Source organism: Leptonychotes weddellii, chromosome 8 (assembly GCF_054177405.1).
Source record: "Leptonychotes weddellii isolate Sample4059 chromosome 8, ASM5417740v2, whole genome shotgun sequence".
Taxonomy (NCBI): Eukaryota; Metazoa; Chordata; class Mammalia; order Carnivora; family Phocidae; genus Leptonychotes; species Leptonychotes weddellii.
This window is the reverse complement of record NC_138376.1, coordinates 97,862,939-97,880,454: the sequence shown is the minus strand read 5'-3', so window position 1 is coordinate 97,880,454 and position 17,516 is coordinate 97,862,939. Positions and strand designations below refer to the sequence as shown.

The 17,516-nt window shown below is 38.5% G+C and overlaps 1 protein-coding gene across 4 annotated transcripts in view; it reads left to right on the top strand.

Moving 5' to 3' along the window:
- The window catches only part of THEMIS (thymocyte selection associated), a 188,124-nt gene that overhangs the window by 91,136 nt on the left and 79,472 nt on the right, over window positions 1-17,516 (top strand). For all 4 annotated transcript variants that reach the window (XR_014147934.1, XM_081828976.1, XM_081828974.1 and 1 more), the window contains one exon: window positions 9,863-10,911. Coding sequence is in view for 3 of the 4 variants with exons in the window: in XM_081828976.1 (XP_081685102.1) it covers window positions 9,863-10,911 (1,049 nt within the window). In the remaining variant the exon portion in view is untranslated. The remainder of the gene's footprint in view (window positions 1-9,862; window positions 10,912-17,516) is intronic.

Here is a 17,516-nt window from a genome sequence, read left to right as displayed (position 1 = left end):
TTCCTTATGTTCCACAAATAAGTGAAACCATATGATAATTGACTTTCTCTGCTTGACTTATTTCACTTAGCATAATCTCCTCCAGTCCCATCCATGTTGATGCAAAAGTTGGGTATTCATCCTTTCTGATGGCTGAGTAATATTCCATTGTATATATGGACCACATCTTCTTTATCCATTCGTCTATTGAAGGGCATCTCTGCTCTTTCCACAGTTTGGCTATTGTGGACATTGCTGCTCTGAACATTAGAGTGCATATGGCTCTTCTTTTCACTACATCTGTATCTTTGGGGTAAATACCCAGTAGTGCGATTGCTGGGTCATATAGGGTAGCTCTGTTTTTAATTTTTTTGAGGAACCGCCACACCATTTTCCAAAGTGGTTATACCACCTTGCATTCCCACCAACAGTGTAAGAGGGTTCCCCTTTCTCCATTCTTTCATTTTATTTAAAAAAATAATCTCAATATTTATCAAAGTCAAAAAAGTCAAATAGTGGTAAAAGGATTTATTACAAAATGATCAGCACACCTTATGCCCTTGACCATTCCCAACTTTTCCCCACATTCTGCTACTTCAAGGTAACTGCTTTAAATATTTTGTACTTACTTTCTTGTATTTGCATTTAAATTTCCAAATAATATAAAGATAGTGCTATTTTTCAAGGCATTGACTTTATACAGGTTTAGAAGAACAGTAATCCCCTTCATGAAGGCTCCACCCTGGTGACCTCATCAAATTCTAATCATCTCCCAAAAGTCCCACCTCTTAATACCTCACTCTGGGGAGGAGGGCTTCAACATGTGAATACTGGGGGATGAAAACATTTAATCCATAACAGTGTTGTCCTGGGACTTCCATTTAAAACCATCTGGGTGGTCCTGTTCTTTGACTGTGATAGCAGTTTTTAATCTGGAAATTCAGATATTTCATTTCTGAGATAATTTCTTTGATAATTTCCTTTCAACTATATTTTTTTCTCTTTTCTCTTTCTGTAACTTCTAATCTTTTGTTGAAGCTCCCATACTGATCTAGGACTATTTTCTTCCTTATTTTACATCTTTCTTGTCTTTGGTTTACCTTCAGGGAAAATTCCTTAACTACATTTCCAACTGTTTTAATGAATTTTTAATTTCAGCTATCATATTTTTAATTTCCAAGAGTTATTTCTTACATCATTTTTTAAATGTTACTGTGTTCTTGTTTTAAGAATGCAATATCTTATCTCTCTGAGAATATTTTACAATTTCTTAAAGTTTTCTGTGTTCCTTGCATTTAACTGCCTCTTTTGGGCATTTTTAAAAAAAGGTTTGGGGCGCCTGGGTGGCTCAGTGGGTTAAGTGTCTGACTCTTGATTTCAGCTCAGGTCATGATCTCAGGGTCGTTAGAGCCCTGAGTCAGGGTCCATGCTTGGCAGAACCCGCTTAAGATTCTCTCTCTCCCTCTCCCTCAAAAAAAAAAAAAAAAAGTTTTGGTCTGTCACTCTCATTGTTTCCCTCAAATGCCTGGTGATTATTTGCCATTTGTTCATATTTATATGTGAGACACTTTTTTTTTTTTTAAATTTACAAGTGAGGCCCTATTTACATACAAGCTCTTTGTTTCTGAATTTTAGGTTTCACTTTGCCAGCTTTGTCATCAGAGCATTCCCTAAATTCAGGCTCTGTGAGCCTTTCCTCTAGGACTTGTTCAGTTTCACCTGAGAAGAATCTTTCTGATTCCTTGTGGAGCTTCTGAAACTATTGTAGCTGAGTGGGGAAGTTGCTAAGGGTTTCACCATTCCCCCACAGGTTTAGACTTACTCCTTTGCTTTCAGTCCCCTGTTTCTCCCCCACTCACCTATGCCTAGTTTCCAGATTCTGCGACTCTGTATCTACCGCTTCCTGCAAAGAGAGAGGTAGTAGGGGTGACTGCTTATCTTCCCCAGAATAGAGTTGGAGACCTAGGGTTAAGCACTCTTCAGACATTCAGATAACCTCCTTAGGCCCCTAGATTCTCATCCACAGGTCAGAGGGGCCTTATGCCTCCAATTTATGAGCCTTTTTGAGATCTCATGGGGCAAAAAAAGGCTGACTTTTCATTGTGCTATGGCTTCTTAGCACATAGGCTTTCCTTTTTCTATTCTGCCAAATTTTTGACCGTTCTTTCATCCTGAGCTCTACCTTCATTCCGTGTAAGGATTGCAGATGTCTTAGTTTCACTGAATCTTATTTTTTTTTTTCTTTCTCTTTCTTCTTTTTGCCCTCATGGTAAATTTGAGAGAAAAAAAAAGGTTGGAAAGCCACATACTTCACCTATAAACCTCACTACTTACTTAAACTAGTCCCAGCCCAGAGCTTTCCCTGGACCTAGTATAATCTTGAAAGAACTGGTTGCTAATATTGCTAAAAGATAAGTATAATTTATAAACAATATTTATAATAAAACATAATCTTCAGTAATTTATAAACATATCAGAGTCAGTTTCTTATGTATTTATTTTTATCTTCTCAGTGCATGAGAATGTGTTCAATATTGAATAAATCAAATACATGAATTAATGAATGAAGCAACTAAGATATTTGTTTCTGTGTATATATACTGCATAGTACAAAGTTCCTGTTTAGGTAACAAAGTTTTCTCACTCACCATATCCAGATTTGATTTATTATGATAACATATTTATGAATTTAATAGCTAAGGAGAATGAATATTCACTTAAGGGCACCAAAGTTGATATCACTTATATTTGTATTACAGGTTCAATTTTTATTAGTGATGCTTTTCCTAATGTGCCTATGAAAATATTGTGACTTAACATGATATTTAGAACCCATGAACACTTTAGTCCACTTCCATTTCATTTTCTTCCTTCAGGCAAGTAATCTTATTGCTAATAGAAATATCAGACAGCAAGAAGTATAAGGTACAGTTTATATATGTATTTATTTATTCTTACACTACCAACTGTTAATATTTTACCAGTCAGGGTTCTCCAGAGAAATAGAGATATTTATAATGCTATATATAATTATATTGTAATATAAATGAAATTACATATTAATTAGTTAATTAATTAATTTTAAGGACTTGCCTCGTGTAATTATGGAGGCTAATAAGTTCAACATCCATAGGACAGATTGGCAGGCTGTAAACTCAGGCAGAAGTTGATGCTGTAGTTTGAGGCAGCATTTTTTTCTTCTCTGGGAAACTCCAGTTTTTGCTTTTAAAGCCTTCAAATGATTAGCTGAGGCTCACCTATATTATCAAGGATAACATCCTTTACCCAAAGTCAACTGATTTAGATGTTAACCACATCTGCAAAATACCTTAGCAGAAACACCTAGAATAGTGTTTAAGTAACTGGGTACTGTAGCCCAGTCAAGTTGATATATAAAAATAACCATCACAAAAATCAATGGAGAACACATGTTGACATGTATCATCCAGTATAAGAAAATGGCTGGTCACTTCTCATAGCTTTTATAAATTAAATAAAAATAGAAAAGGAAATGTATTACAAATAAACCCATATTAAATATAAGTGCATTCATTTTTTTTAAAGATTTATTTATTTATTTTTATTTGAGAGAGAGAGAATGAGAGAGAGCGAGTACATGAGAAGGGGGAGGGTCAGAGGGAGAAGCAGACCCCCTGCCGAGCAGGGAGCCCGATGCGGGACTCGATCCCGGGACTCCAGGATCATGACCTGAGCCGAAGGCAGTCGCCACCCAGGCGCCCCTAAGTGCATTCATTTTAAATGACTCTTGATTTCTCAGTGAAGGTCATGATGATTTTTTTTTTTCTGCTACAAATGTTAGAGAGCAACCCAAAAGGCACTTTCTCTATTCATAAATACAAACAACAGTAGAACCAGGGAAGAACTATCTAAAGAAAATGAAATTCACGGGAGAATTTCTTTTAAGTTGAAACGAAGCTGAATAAATGGGAAAAAAAGATAATTCACAGAATATTCATAAAAAAAAGGTGAGACCAAATGGATGAACTATAAAGAAATTTTAACTTAAAAGCCTAGAATAAGGCAAAGTTTGGAAATTATTAGTGCATCCAATAATCACTATAAAGAGTATAATGTGATACAAGAATATAAACAATTCACTGAGCAATTGGATGTGAAAACACTTTTGAGAGGGGCGCCTGGGTGGCTCAGACAGTTAAGTGTCTGCCTTCGGCTCAGGTCATGGTCTCAGGGTCCTGGGATCGAGCCCCGCATTGGGATCCCTGCTTGGTGGGGAGCCTGCTTCTCCCTCTACCTCTACTGTTTCCCCTGCTTGTGCTCTCTTGCTCTCTCTGTCAAATAAATAAATAAAATCTTAAAAAAAAAAAAAACGCTTTTTGAGAAAAATAGAAGTATAATCTTAGAAAGTAAATGACAAAGAAATCAAACTTAGAAAGTGAAAATTTCCAACAAATATAAGAATTATTATTATTAGATAATAATGTAGGAGGAACTAGCAATTGAGAGAAATTGCAGGGCTAGAATTGACAAAACTTGTTTAAAAAAAATATGTAGAGACAGTCATCTCTTAGGGCTTTTTGGCTGGGCCTGAGAATTAAACTGACTTACTAGACAGATTAAATAGAGAAAAGTGGACAGATTTACATGTTTTGTATGAAAGGGGAGCCCTCAAAAGGGAGTGAAGACTCCCCAAATGGCAAAACCTACATGCTTTTATATTGGTTTGAATAAAAGAGGCAACTGCAGAGAAGTAACTGAACTATGTAGGGAGGCTAAAGAAAGGTAAGAATTATTTTAACAAGGTCTGTTTTGACAGAATTCACTTGGCTTTAATTCCCTGTAGAAGGATGTTTCTTCTCCTGATATAGGGAGGGCGTTTTTCACATGGGAGTTTTATCTCCTGTTTTCAGGAAGAAAAGGAAACATTAGAATACTCTTCTTGCACCTGCTGTTTTTCAAGTGCCTTTAGCTCAAAATAATCTTGATGCCAAAGTGATTTATTTTGGGGTGGCATTTTCTGCCACCCTTGACTTTTGAAGGATAATTTTGCTGGAGGCAGAATACTAGGTTGGTGGGTTTCTTTTTAACACTTTAAGTATGCCGCCTACTCTCTTCTTGCTTCAATGGTTTCTGAAGAGAAGTACAATCTAATTTTTATCCTTCTTCCTCTAGAGATAAGATTTTTTTTCTTCTGACTTCTTCAGGTTTTCTCCTTTTCTTTGATTTTCTACAGTTTGAATATGATATGCCTAGGTGAAGGTTTTTTGGTATTTATCATGCTTGCTGTTCTCTAAGCTTCCTCAGTTTTGGAAAATTCTTCACCACTATTACTTCAAATATTGTTTCTGTTTCTTTCTCTCTTGTTTTCCTTTTGGCATCCCTGTGGTGTACATGTTACACCTTTTGTAGTTAGCCCACAGTGCTTAGATATTCTGTCCCATTTTTTTTTTTTCATTCTTTTTCTTTTGCTTTTCAGTTAAGGGAAGTTTCTATTGATATATCTTGGTATATCTTCAAGCTCACTGATTCTTTCCTTAGCCATGTCCAGTCTAGTGATGAACCAATCAAAGTCATTCTTCATATCTGTTATGTTTTTAACACCTAACATTTCCTTTTAATTCTTCTAAGATTTTTTATTTATTTATTCATGAGAGATAGAGAGAGAGAGGCAGAGGCAGAGGGAGAAGCAGGCTCCCCGCGGAGCAGGGAGCCCGATGCTGGACTCGATCCCAGGACCCTGGAATCATGACCTGAGCTGAAGGCAGGCGCTTAACCGACTGAGCCACCCAGGCGTCCCTCCTTTTAATTCTTTACAAAAGTTTCCATCTCTCTGCTTACATTACCCATCTTTTCTGTCATTTTCTTCCATTAGAGCTCTTAGCATATTAATCATATTCTAAATTCCCAGTCTGAAAATTCCAAAATCTCTGCATATCTGAGTTTGGCTTTGTCTCTTCAGGCTACACTGTTTGTTTGCCTTTTAATATACTTTGTAATTTTTTGTCAAAAGCTAGACATGATGTATCAGATAAAAGAAACTGAGGCAAATAAATAAGCCTTTAATGTGAGGTTTTTTATCTAGCTGTGAGTTAGTCCATGTTTACAGTTTTCTGTATCTGTAGATGTCAGAGGCTAAAATTTTATTCAGTGTCCTTGTTTTTTGTCTCCCCTGTTGTCTTTTCTAGAGACCTCTTCTTAAACAGAAATATAAATGTTTCAGTTGTAATCCCCCATTATTATACAGAAGTCTTATTGATATGGTTAGTAAGGTGTAAGGGAGGAGATGCATTCTATAATCCTCTATTTAGGTCTGAGTCTTTTAGTTGCCCTGTGACCTTCACAAGTGCTTCTCAGCTTTCTTCCCCATGCCTCCTTAGGTGAGGTAGAATATTGGCAAGTGGGGGCTGGAGTTGGGTATTTCCTTTTCCCCATGTGGAAAGATAGAGGAGGTTATAGTTGGGTGTTTCCCTTCCCCTATGTCAGTTAAACTCTGGTAAAACCCAGATTGGTTAGGCTGTGGTAAAATAGTTTTCCTTGAGGGCAGACCTTTTTTAAGGAAAACTGAATTCTCTGACTTTTGCCATGACCCTGCCAGAAGCATGAGGGGATTTTTCTCTGATCTTCACCCTGAGAACTTGGTGGGGCTCTTGGGAATAAACAAGAAAGTGTGGGAGGATCCCGCTAAACTTGGACCCCAGAAGTTTTCTCTCTCAAGCTTATCTAGGCTTTGTCTCCAGCAAGTAGTCAATTACTCTTAAAGTGTTCTTACTAGTTGTTGAATCCAGTGGTGGTTTCTGCTCCCAATAAGCTGTAAGTCTATGTTCACCTATTTCTCTCATTTTGGGGGTGATGGTTTGCCCTGTAACCTCAATTCCCTGATGGATCAAAGAAGAGTTGTTGATTTTCACCACATGTACTATTTTTCCTTATTGGATCTTCTACTGAGGTGTGTTCACTGTGATTATTTTTATACCTTAAAATGTCTAGATTGTTGTTTCATAGAAATTAAACAGTGAAAGTAAAAATACTTATTGCACTGAATAAGCCATTGAGTAAGATAAACTACAACCGAAAGGGGCATGTTTTAAATGATATATATAATACCTTCTATGATGTATAGCAGGAGCATTAGCAGTAGAAATTTATTTTTCTCAATGAAATTTTATGTGGAACTCTACTTATTTATAGATCACATCCTTTAGTGCTCAATCAAGGACATCGTTCTGGCAGTAGTTTTTCCTTTATTCAATTCATTTATTTAGTACCTATTGTGTGGCAGGCAATATTCAAGACATTGGGCTATGTTGGTCAACAAAATAATCAATGACTGTTGTACCCACAATACCTGTAGTGCCCAAATATAGATTGGGATCTAGGTTACATTAGGGTCCCTATGTTCTGATGGATCAATATAGAGCTCCCAGAAAGTCCTTAATGACATCCATCTACCAGTGTTTAACTGTTGCCTCAACTTGAGAAATGGCATGAGCCTATGATGCTTACCTAGCGCTAGTTCTACAATTCTTAAACCTCATTCATTTCTATCCAACTTGTTGAGATTTTAGAGTTTTTAAAATTACCTTGGGATGCAGGGAAGCCTGTGGCAACAATCTTAAAAGTTTGGGCATGTGAGGCATGTGGGTGGCTCAGTCAGTTAAGCATCTGCCTTCAGCTCAGGTCATGATCCCAGGGTCCTAGGATAGAGTCCTGCACCGGGCTCTCTGCTCAGCAGGGAGCCTGCTTCTCCCTCTCCCTCTGCCTGCCACTCCCCCTGCTTGTGCTTTCTCTCTCTCTCTGTCAAATAAATAAATAAATAAATAAATAAAATCTTCTAAAAAAAATTTAGGTATGCTAAACTTTATACAATGAATTGATGAAGGAGTGTGCTTTTAGTCTTCTTTTTATTTATTTATTTATTTATTTTTTATTTTTTAAAGATTTTATTTATTTGACAGAGAGAGAGATAGAACAGGAACACAAGCAGGGGGAGTGGGAGAGGGAGAAGCAGGCTTCCCGCCAAGCAGGGAGCCCGATGCGGGGCTCGATCCCAGGACCCTGAGACCATGACCTGAGCCGAAGGCAGACGCTTAACGACTGAGCCACCCAGACGCCCCTTTTTTATTTTTTTAAATGAAGAATTTTTACAGATCTTCATCCTCTAGACAGCCATTGATTTTTTTTTTCTGTTCTCTGTTTAAGAATATAAAATAATACTTTTTATTTCTTTTTTTTTAAGGTTTTATTTATTCATTTGAGAGAGAGAGAGAGAGAGCTCACACAAGCAGGGGGATAGGCAGAGGGAGAGGGAGAAGCAGGCTCCCCGCTAAGCAGGGAGCCCAACGTGGGGCTCGATCCCAAGACCTGGAGATCATGACCTGAGCCGAAGGCAGACACTTAACCAGCTGAGCCACCCAGGCACCCCTAAAATCATGCTTTTTCACGTTATGTCTTCAGGAACTCTGTTACACAACATGTGCAAGTAATATGACACAAATTATAAAGTTACAGTTTCCAGATGCTGCATAAAGTTAATAATATAAAAAGTAATAACAAGGTAATGCTTTTAAAGAGGAAATTCTGTTTTCAAAATCTTCCAAATTACTTGTTTTCAAAAGCATGCAAGGAAGAAAGTGTATTGACAGAAGGGTGGCTGGAGATATTGGGAAACAACAGTGGATTGTGAAAATGCTATAAAACATTACATGGTAGGAAATTGTTGAGAAAATATAAACCTTTATACAACCCTGTTAATAGTAACTTTATTTCTAATTCAAGACCATTATAACAATCTATGTGGGATAGTGCATGTACAGCAGATAAATAATTTTAGGACAATATTTTCAGTGTCTCTGTAGTCTCAAAGACTTCTAGGATAGAGGGTGCTCAGAAAGAATTTGAGATTTATTAGTCCCCAGTGCCACATTAGGCAAAGAATACATTGGTAAGCACCCCACCAGCATACCTAAGGCTCCTGAATGGCTCCTCTGACTGGGACCCATCCTGTGATGCTCCTTTTCTATCCAGGTTAATGGAACATCAGCAGAGAAAGAATAACTTTCACACTGAAAAAGGATTGCATCTTGTTGTTCACTTCCATATATTAATCTTAAGTACCTTATATCCCATGATCTTGCAGTGTTGTTCTGTAGAAGGATAGAATTTTGTGTAAAGAATGTATGTCTTGGGCCTTATGCAGGAAGGGTCTTACTTGAAGTATTGAAACTTTCTTCTAAGATAATTTCATATATTATGGCTAGAGCTCAAGAGCATGAATTCAGATATTATAAACCTTCTGAAAAAGATATATACACACATACACATTTATAAACATGCACATATATTTATCTATGTTATGTGTGATAAAGCTATTTAAAAAAACAGGAGAATGATTAACTCTAGAATCAGGAGAATGGTTATCCCTAGGTTGTAGTGAGGAAGGTGAAATTTTGATAAGCTTCATAGGGCTCCGAGGGACAGGTTAATATCTCTTTTTTAAGCTGAGCAGTGAGTTTATGGGTGTTGATTTTACATATGATCTACTTCATTTTAAAATGTGAAAAAAAGAAAGTCACACATAAGAAATGTTATATCATGGACATCTGATTTTTTTTTTTAAAGATTTTATTTATTTGAGAGAGAGAGAGAGAGCACATGAGAGGGTGGAGGGTCAGAGGGAGAAGCAGACTCCCTGTTGAGCAGGGAGCCTGATGCGGGACTCAATCCTGGGACTCCAGGATCATGACCTGAGCCGAAGGCAGTTGCTTAACCAACTGAGCCACCCAGGCTCCCGACATCTGATTTTTTTAAGTGGAATTTATCTATGGCACCAGGAGAGATTCTAATACTTTATCAAAGCAACATTGTGATGGACAAAATATCATAGTCTTTTTTTTTTTTCTTTCAGTCCGAAAGGATATAGTCCGCATCCTCCCCAGTTTAGATATTGAAGTCAAAGACATTACTGACAGTTACGATGCCAACTGGTTTCTTCAGCTATTATCTACACAAGATCTCTTTGAAATGACCAGTAAGGAGTTCCCCATAGTGGCCGAAGTCATAGAGGCACCTCAAGGAAACGAGCTTCCCAGAAGCATTTTACAGCCTGGGAAGACCATTGTGGTCCACAAAAAGTACCAGGCATCGAGGATCTTAGCTTCAGAAATTCGAAGCAATTTTCCTAAAAGGCACTTCTTGATCCCCACTAGCTATAAAGGCAAATTCAAGCGGCGACCCCGGGAGTTCCCAACTGCCTATGACCTTGAGATAGCAAAGAGTGAAAAGGAGCATCTCCACGTGGTGGCCACCAAAGCCTTTCAACCCCCTCATGACGAGCTGTCATCCGTATCTGTTGGGGACCAGTTTCTAGTGCATCACTCACAGACGACTCAAGTCCTTTGTGAGGGAATCAAAAAAGTGGTGAATGTTCTAGCCTGTGAAAAAATCCTCAAAAATTGCTATGAGACAACACTGCTCCCTTTGTACATGGAAGGAGGTTTCGTAGAGGTGATTCATGATAAGAAACAGTACCAGATTTCTGAGCTCTGTGCGCAGTTCCGCTTTCCCTTCAACGTGAAGGTATCTGTGAGAGATCTTTCCATTGAAGAAGACATTTTGGCTGCTACACCAGGACTGCGGTTGGAGGAAGCTATCACAGACTCCTATCTACTTATAAGTGACTTTGCCAACCCCAGGGAGTGCTGGGAAATTCCTGTCAGTCGCTTAAATATGACTGTTCAGTTAGTTAATAGTTTTTCTAGGGACACAGGATCAGTTCTAGTCAGGACTCTGGTTGAAGAGATCACCGAAGAACAGTATTACATGATGCGAAGATATGAAGGCTCTTTCTCCCACCCCCCACCTCGCCCTCCCAAACATCCCTCAGTGGAGGAAACAAAGTTAACCCTGCTCACCTTAGCAGAGGACAGGGCTGTGGGTCTGCCTAAGTCTCCCAAGGTAAGGCTATGATTTTGTAGTTTTTCCTTTTTAGCATTTTCCTTGAGGCAATTTATTTCAAGTCTCTTCCGAGTTTGTTTTTTTTTGCTTACTTTTCTTTCTTTCATGCCATATTTGAAATGAGCCTTTCTGATGCACAGTAGATGAATGAACATCAACAGAGCATAAGCTGTTGCAGCGTTTTGTATTTTGATGCTTAACCAGTAGATGTGACAAGAAGTTTGTATTGAATTAGAAATAGCAGGGATGACATTTGGATATGATGACCCAAATTGCTGTCTCAATGGGTTTTGGTAATTAGGAATGTTTCATGAGGTGCCTCAGAAGCAAATCTCTTTTATTTTGGAAGTGCTGTTCTTTTTTCTAGGTAGAGTTGTTTTAATACTTCATCCAGGAAATGAGCATACAATAAGCTCCCTTCTTCGGGGGTGGTTTACCAGTAGCATGCATCTATAACACATGTCTTAATTTTGTTTTATGTGCAGAAAGATGTAAAAATATCTTGGCAGAACTGTGTGTGAGCATATGAGCATCTGCCCACATTCTGCCTATCTGAGGATTGTAATCTTTAACAGTTCTATTGAAAAACAAAATCAATAAAATTGCAGACAGTGTGAGATCATAACAGAATCAACAACTCCATAACCATTGGAAAGGTTTTGGGAGGGGAGGGGTTTCGGCTTCATTTCTCCTTGAAGTCTTTGCCTCTTGAAAACTGCCTGCTGAGTACCTGGAAAGCAGTTGCCCTGACACCATGGATTGTAGGTCGCTTATCTGGCCGGCAGTGGTTCTGTGGTGTGTGGGAGTGCATTCTGGCCTGGCAGATGTTGTGCTAGCAGCTGGGGGAAACAAAGCAATTAGTAAAACAAAGAGAGATGTTGTGTTTACTCTCTATACTCAGGAATGATAGCAGCCTTGGGCTTCAAGTACGTGCGTTTGAAAATACTTTTAATGCTACATTTCAAAGATTGCATTCTGAGTGTGTGCTGGATAAATCCAGTAACAATCTTCAAACGCATCTTCACAAAAAAGATAAAAGCAGCAGAAATTTCCTTTCCAGAAAAAAACGATCTTGAAAGAGTCATGTTAAATTAAACAATTGTTCCCAAATAATGTTGATTAACAGGCTGCTATTAATGTCGAGAGTGTCTGGCTTCTCCTGTTTAATATATTTTTATTGCTGAATGGAATGATGTGAGAGATGGAATGATGGTCTCATTTTTAGTGGTAGGCAGAATAATAACCCCCCATGCCCTCCCAAGATGTTCGTGCCTAAACTTCCAGAACCTGTGAATATGTTACATTAGATGGCAAAAGAGACTTTGTACATGTGCTTAAAATTAAGGACTTTGAGATGAGGAGATTATTCTGGATTAACCAGATAGGTCCCACTTAATCACAGGTCCTTAAAAGAACCTTTCCCAGTTGAGGTCAGGGTCAGAGAGAGATGTGACTCGGGAATGGTCACAGAGAGACAGTGTTGCTGCCTTTGAAGATGAAGGAAGGGAGAATTGAGTCAAGGGATGCAGATGTCTCTAGATGCTAGAAAAGTTAAGAAAACATTCTCCCCTAAAGCCTCCAGAAAGGAACACAGCTCTGATGTGGTTTTGGGATACAGGTGAGGTTCGGTGGAGTGAGGTCCTGAGCTGACAACCAAGAAAGATTCAGCCAGCCTTCTGTTCCCTCATCAGCTCTGTCAGCACCTTCATTTTAGCCAATGAGACTTATGTAGGATTTCTGACTTACAGAACTGTCAGATAATAAATTTGTATTGTTTAAGGCACCATGTTTATGTTACAGCAGCAGTGGAAAGCTAATATAAGACAGAAGTTGAGCAGGAGGAATAAGTAAAACTTTACACAGAAAGATCTATATTTAAGTTAGAACTTGTTTTTTTTGGCAAAGTGACTTTTTCTTTTTCTTTTTAATGAATTTATTAGCTCATGTACCCATGGAGAACCTAAGGGTACAGCTAACCTTCAGGGACAGTTGGAAGCAGTATTTTGAACATGGCCAAAGTGGGTCTTGCTTTTCATCACAGAGTTCTTTTCACAGACTAGTTTTATTCATACAGGGCACACTGCGATGATGGTTCCAGCATCATTTAGTCTCACCACTTGATAAAAATATCATCTCTTTGTTTGTTTTCAGCTTAAAAAGAGGGGGGCTTTGGAGCACAAGCCCATTTCCCAGTTCAATCAATTCATTGGCTACTCCATTTTACAGCCAAGATTGTCTCAAACGGTAGAGATAAGTGAAGTGTGTGAAGATCTGGAGATATCCATTACAATCAGAAAGGAAGGAGTTGAAAATTCTAAACTACTAAGAAAGCATTCATAGAAAAAAATAGGTTGAAAGTTTTAAAAATGCCATTTCACAGAATGTCAGATGAAAATGATCCAAGTGTTTTATTTGGAGAGAAACTCACAAAACAAGTTATACCTAGGTTACTGATTTGGAGAAACCTCCAGACCCCCTCCTGAGTTTCTCCTTTACTCACACAACTGCACAATACTCGTGACACCAGATATGTGAGGTTTCTGACACCAAGCAGTTTGTTGCCACCAAGTGGGTGTCCTACAACTTAACTCAATTCCGAAACTACTTACTTGGAGATAGTGTCAGATCCCACATGTTAAGGTCTCAGTCCCTCAAGTCTGCCCCCCACTTCAGACACTATTTGCAAGTAGTGGGTCCTCAGGTTACCTACAACTTCTGTCTGAGAAGGCTACAAATTCCCACAAGCCCCTCATCAGGTTTAGTGAATTCCCTAGCACAGCTCAGAGAACTCAGGGATTGGGTTTACTAGTTTATTAAAGGATATGATAAAGGATACAGATGAATAGTCAGAGGAAGAGATATGCAGGGCAAGGTCTGGTAGGGTCCTGAACACAGGAGCTTCTGTCCTGTACAGTTGGGATACACTACCCTCCTGGTATATGGATATGTTTGTTAACCTGGAAGCTCTCCAAACCCCGTACTTTTGGGATTCTTGTGGAGGCTTCCTCACATAGGGATGATCAGTTATTAACTCCATTTCTAGTCCCTCTCTGCTCTCTGGAGAATTCCAGAGTGGACAGTGGGGGAAGGGCTGAAAATTCCAAGCTTCTAATTATGGGGTGATTTTTCTAGTGACCAGCCTCTATCCAGAAGCCCACCCAGAGTCGCCTCATTAGAACAAAAAATATTCCTATTACCCAGGAAATTCCAAGGGATTTGGGAACTCTGTGTCAAGAACCAAGGATAGAGACCAGTATATATATTTTCTAGTATCTCACTGTTACTAAAATAAAACTAATGCAATCTTTGACTAAATTCGTATGTGTAGGATTCCAGATCAGCTGAATAATTCCTAGCTCCTTGTTCTCTGGTCAGACCCCACATGGCTTCTTTTGTCTATTTCTGAGTCTCACTTCTTTTTTTTTTTTTAAGGTTTATGTATTTCAGAGAGAGAGAGAGTGAGAGATTACACAAGCGGGAGGGGCAGAGGGAAAAAGAGAATCTCAAGCAGTCTCCATGCTGAGCGTGGAGCCTGACATGGGGCTCGACCTCACGACCCTGAGATCATGATCTGAGCCAAAACCAAGAGTCAGATGCTCGACTGACTGTGCCACCCAGGTGCCCCTCTGAATCCCACTTCAAAGAATATTGAATAATAGAAGTTTGTTAAATGTTGAGTCATTTATTAAGATGTTAAAAAGTCCAGGAGACATTTTCATCTGAGAAATAGTTGAGGGAACTGAGTGATTGTCTAAACCTGAATGACTTGGTGCTGGATGATACTGTTGTATACATTTAAAGAGCTACTCTGTGGCAAAGAGTGCATTCTGATTTTCTATTACAACATTGGCTGAGAGTCAAAGGGAAGACAGTTTTGGTGTAATATGTGGGAATAGGTTCCTTGTCCCCTAAAAGGTGAAAGCAGAAGCTAGGAAACCCTAGGTCAGTGATGTCATCAGGACACTTGTGCTCAGTTGAAAGTTTATCGGTCAGTTGAGAAGGGTCTATAATTCTTTGTTTATAATTAGTTTCATCAATGCTAGTGTAGTGTGGTAGATAAAGAAATATATTGTCTCTGAAATCACTTTAAAATGGCAGAGAATGCTATAATTTACCTGTGCTCAGACCTACTGACCTCATTTTCAACACTTTTTCTTACCATAAAGATAGAAATCTGCTTAGTGGATCATTTGTGGAGTATAAACAGAAGCTCTGTCAGTTTCTGCATAATCTACTTGAAAAGTCTTACAACCTACTATTTCTTATCATCACAGTGTCATCTTTTCATATATTTCTTTTATGTTTCTTCTGATATCTACATTGAAGCTCTTCTATCTATGTATGCTTTTAGAAGTGATTGGTTAAAGCGCTTTTTATACTCCACAGGCAGGAAGCAGCCATTGAAAACAAGCCTCTAAGATTCTGACTTGCATATGGAATATTGCTTTAAATTCGGAGAACAATTTGTAAGGGTTGTTCAGAGTTTAAATATTCAAACCCACTTAACTCCTTAAAATACCTTATTCTATATGTAGGGAAGAGTATCAGATCCTCATTATGTAAATTTACTTATGCCTTCCCAGTGGGTCATTACTTTTCCTAGATCATTTCTTGTACTGTGAAACAACACGACAGATGCATGTGCTACTTGAGAGTATAGGTATCCACTGCCAGTGATGAACCCTACAGGTTCATCTTTAGAAATTAAGAATATATAAGGACAGGTTATAGAAACTGGGATAAATAGAAAGAACTGTTTTCCAGGGTAGAATTGCAAGTGCTCTCTAGCTTGAGCAATGCCTAGAATAAGGAAGGATCGATTGTAGTAGCACTTGAGAATTATAATATGGGTATGATCGGGGCAGGTGTAGGGTATGTGTGGGGTAGATATCACCAGAGATGACAGCACATCTCGAGGCCTATGAAGTTTTACACGGAAGGACTTTATTGTCATTTTGAAAACATGATAGCCGTTAGGGGGAATAATGGATGGGGTCTGAACAAAGGGATGAGAATGTCCTGAGTGACCCCTCAACATTCCTTTTGGGCTTATGACAATGTAGACATAACATCTTTAGGATCTTTGCATTCTGTTTCTTAATCAGATGAGAACAGTGTTATAAAATGACAAAGTAAATGGCTGGGCCTAAAAATGTTTTCTAAATGGGAGTGTTGTGGGGCCGACTCTCCTTTCCTGAGGGTTAGTATCCATGTCAGAAGTAGTTTCAGAAAAGAACATGTACTCACTGGGGTTTTTGCCTGTCGTGGATATATATGGCTATGACTTCTGAGTGCCACACAGGAGAAATGTAACTTCTGTATTCTGATGAAAGGGCCTATAACCAGATAGAAAAACAAACCTTTGGTTGAAAGATGAGATATTCTACTCCTTCAGAGACTGCACCTGGGACCAGAAATCTTGCATTTCACTAACTCTGTTTGGCCATTTAATGCCCAAGTGTCCACTTTGCTGCCGGAATTTCTAGATTTCTGTCGGAAAAGAACACCCACAGGAGACATTAAGGCAAAAGAACAAGGGAGGCAGTAATGGCAAGGTAGTGTGATTTGAGCAGAAAACAAACCCAGTACCAGAATTAGAGTGAGAGCTGAAAAAGGCAGAGGGAAGCAGCAGTTTCTGGGAGGTGCAGAGAGAACACTTCACCAGCTGCTGCTGGGTGCTAAGACTCACTTCTGATCCGGTGTGACAGTTAGTGGCTGAAAAGTGTTAAAGAAACTATGCTTCTAGGGTAAATCTAGATTATTAGAGAATAGTTTTATATCCTCTGTTTTTGTTTTTGTTAACCTGATGTAGTATAAAGACAGTAAGAGCTTTTGGATTTGTAACCAACTCTACACTTTGAAGATTGATATCTATCTACTCATGATGCATTCTCTCTAACATAAAAGCTGTAACTCTGTTTCCCTGTGAATAGGGAAAAGTAACGTTTTAGCAGTCTTCAGAGACCAAAGGCAAAGATGGTGGAGCATGGACATACTTAAAAAATTGGGATTTTTAAATCTCAGAAATAAGAAAGAGGGAACTTATGATCTTCCTTTAAAACGTTGACAAATTTAGCATATTTTCAGCAGATATTTGAGCCATCCTCAAGGTTAAGGCACATAAAGATTAAGACACCATGGGTTTTGAGTTGCCCAAGATCTGTAGCCTAATTTAAAGGCATGAGCCTGTAAACAGCCAACTATATTAGGAGCAAGTAAAAAAGGTGGGAGGAGAAGGGAAAGGATGAATAAAGGAAGTGCTGAGTAGAAAATTAGCCAAAGTCAAGTTCCAGCTGAAACCCTGCAGGTAAAACTCTGTACCCATTGGGAAGTGTGGAATAGTTACAAGTTCTTTTTGTGCTTCTGGAAATGAGAGAGTAAACAGAACTTTTAAAGTTTTCCTCTGACATAACATGTACTATATTAATACTTCTAGCTGGATAGCCAAAGAATGGCTTAAATGACATTTAAATGAAAAAAAATTAGTTAAAGTCAGGCATTAAGGCGACATGGCCTTATTTTCAGGAAATGTCAACCAAAAAATGAATGTTATTCAACTAATAATAAAATACTCATTTTCTCTAGAGAGTTTGTGTCCAAAGAAC